This window comes from Aptenodytes patagonicus, chromosome Z (assembly GCF_965638725.1).
Source record: "Aptenodytes patagonicus chromosome Z, bAptPat1.pri.cur, whole genome shotgun sequence".
NCBI lineage: Eukaryota > Metazoa > Chordata > Aves > Sphenisciformes > Spheniscidae > Aptenodytes > Aptenodytes patagonicus.
Window position 1 is genome coordinate 20,135,001 of NC_134982.1, and position 1,859 is coordinate 20,136,859.

General features: G+C 40.0%; 1 protein-coding gene across 1 annotated transcript; it reads left to right on the forward strand.

The window, feature by feature from the left end:
• The first annotated feature begins 527 nt into the window (after positions 1-527).
• On the forward strand, positions 528-1,440 carry HSPB3 (heat shock protein family B (small) member 3). Its single transcript, XM_076362083.1, has one exon. It carries the CDS (start codon positions 685-687, stop codon positions 1,132-1,134), a length of 450 nt encoding a protein of 149 aa, XP_076218198.1. The 5' UTR covers positions 528-684; the 3' UTR covers positions 1,135-1,440.
• The last annotated feature ends 419 nt before the right edge of the window (positions 1,441-1,859 follow it).

Below are 1,859 nucleotides of genomic sequence, written 5' to 3' on the forward strand. Positions count from 1 at the left end.
GTCACTAAGATTGCAGACTCAGCCCTTCAGGCACCCTTTCTTTGGGCAGGGATGATTACGGTTCCCTCCTCCCGCCAATAACATGGTTAACCATGCCTGTATTTCACCTATGCACAACTTCTGCAACAACGTCCAATCCACTTGATAATTTTATAGTTTACCTAACCTGAAATCTGCTCCATTCCTACTGTCAAGCTAACTAAATCCCTTCCCTCAGTAACTTTGTATTTCAGTTAGAAGAAATACAGAGTTTGTATCTATTGCCATGTATTCCCTGGAAAAATGGAATCATTAAACTTCCGTTTAAATCAAGGAATCTTTCACATTATTTGTCTGCTAATTATTCATAATGACAAAGAGCACAACATTGCAATAATTGGAGGTGCATTAAAATTTTGCTGTTACTACTTAGGCATGAAAGCTGTGCACGCGTTGAAGCCACTCCAGACCCCAGCACTATAAATAGTGCTCTATTGTTAGTGGATAAAAGATGAAACAAGTCTCCTGGCACTGGAGCACAGCACGCCCTATTAAATGTTACGCTCTGCCTGCGCTAAAAGTGAAAGGTGACGTCAACTGATAAACTAGTCTGCGGGTAAGGCATACGACGGGGAAGAGTTTGCTCTGACTCTGCAGCTTCCCCAAAGCGACACAGAAGCAGCAACTTACCTTTCTGCCTCAGCAATGGCAGAAGCTGTTACAAGGCACTGGGTGGAAACTCCCGTGCGCTATGAAGAGTGGTTTGCTGTCCAAGAGCTGGAAGCACACAAACTGGACCACTCTTTATATGCTTTGCCGGGGCCTTCTACAGCTGCACTGAGCAACAGAAGGTGTATCGCGGAAAGCACAGCTGGGGCCGGGAAGAGCGGCCAGGAGGAGGAAAACACACGCTTTCAGGTCTTGCTGGACGTTGTGCAGTTCCGCCCAGAAGATATCATTATTCAGACTTTCGAAGGCTGGCTCCTGATCAAAGCTCAGCACGGACCTAGGATGGACGAACATGGTTTCGTATCCAGAAGCTTTACCAGACAGTACAAATTACCTAATGGAGTGGAGAACAAAGACCTGTCTGCGCTTTTCTGCCATGATGGCATTTTGGTTGTTGAAATGAAGAACCCGGTGGGAACGAATTAGAGTTTTGTCCATAGTTTATTGGTGAGATAAAATCATTCTTAACATAACAAAATAATACCATTCAAGCAACGCTGTAGAGTGTACTAAGGGTGTGGCTGTATTTACATTACAGTAAAGGAAAATCTTTGTATATATTTCTCAGTATGCTGAGTTTATTGTTTGATGTGAAATGTTAGACTGCTTGCCTCCAGCTACATATGTGTTGGAAAGCCAGGCTTTTTGAACAGCAGAAAATTTAGGCTAGTCACAGCAAGAGAAAAAAAAAGCTATTTGATATATTGACAATAAAGCACATTTATGAGTTCAGTTGGAGGAGTTGTATTTCTAAGGAACAAACATTTGTCATACATAGTCATAACCATTTAAGAAGCAATAGACAGGTTGTGAGTCTTACGGAAATTTAATTTATGTACTAAAAATTCTGTTTTGTAATTTTTGAGATTAAATTCTTCTTCCTTAGGCTCTGGGAAAACACACAAATTGAAGGATACTATCAAGAAAAAAACCCAACTATTTCCACAGTTCAAGCTTGTATACAAAAGAACCCTTGAGAGATTACTTTTTAGAAGTGTGTTGCATGTTTGAAACAATAAGAAAAAAAGAATAATCACTGACTATATTTGCTTGAAAACACAGTAAGTAGAAATGATACTTTCTGTCAAAGACAAATTAATCTGAAAGAAAACAAAGACATTTAGAAAATTGGGTTTATTTAACATATTCTG

Coding starts and splice junctions, on each gene's coding strand:
- HSPB3 (XM_076362083.1), top strand. CDS start 685: ATGGCAGAAGCTGTTACAAGGCACTGGGTGGAAACTCCCGTGCGCTAT.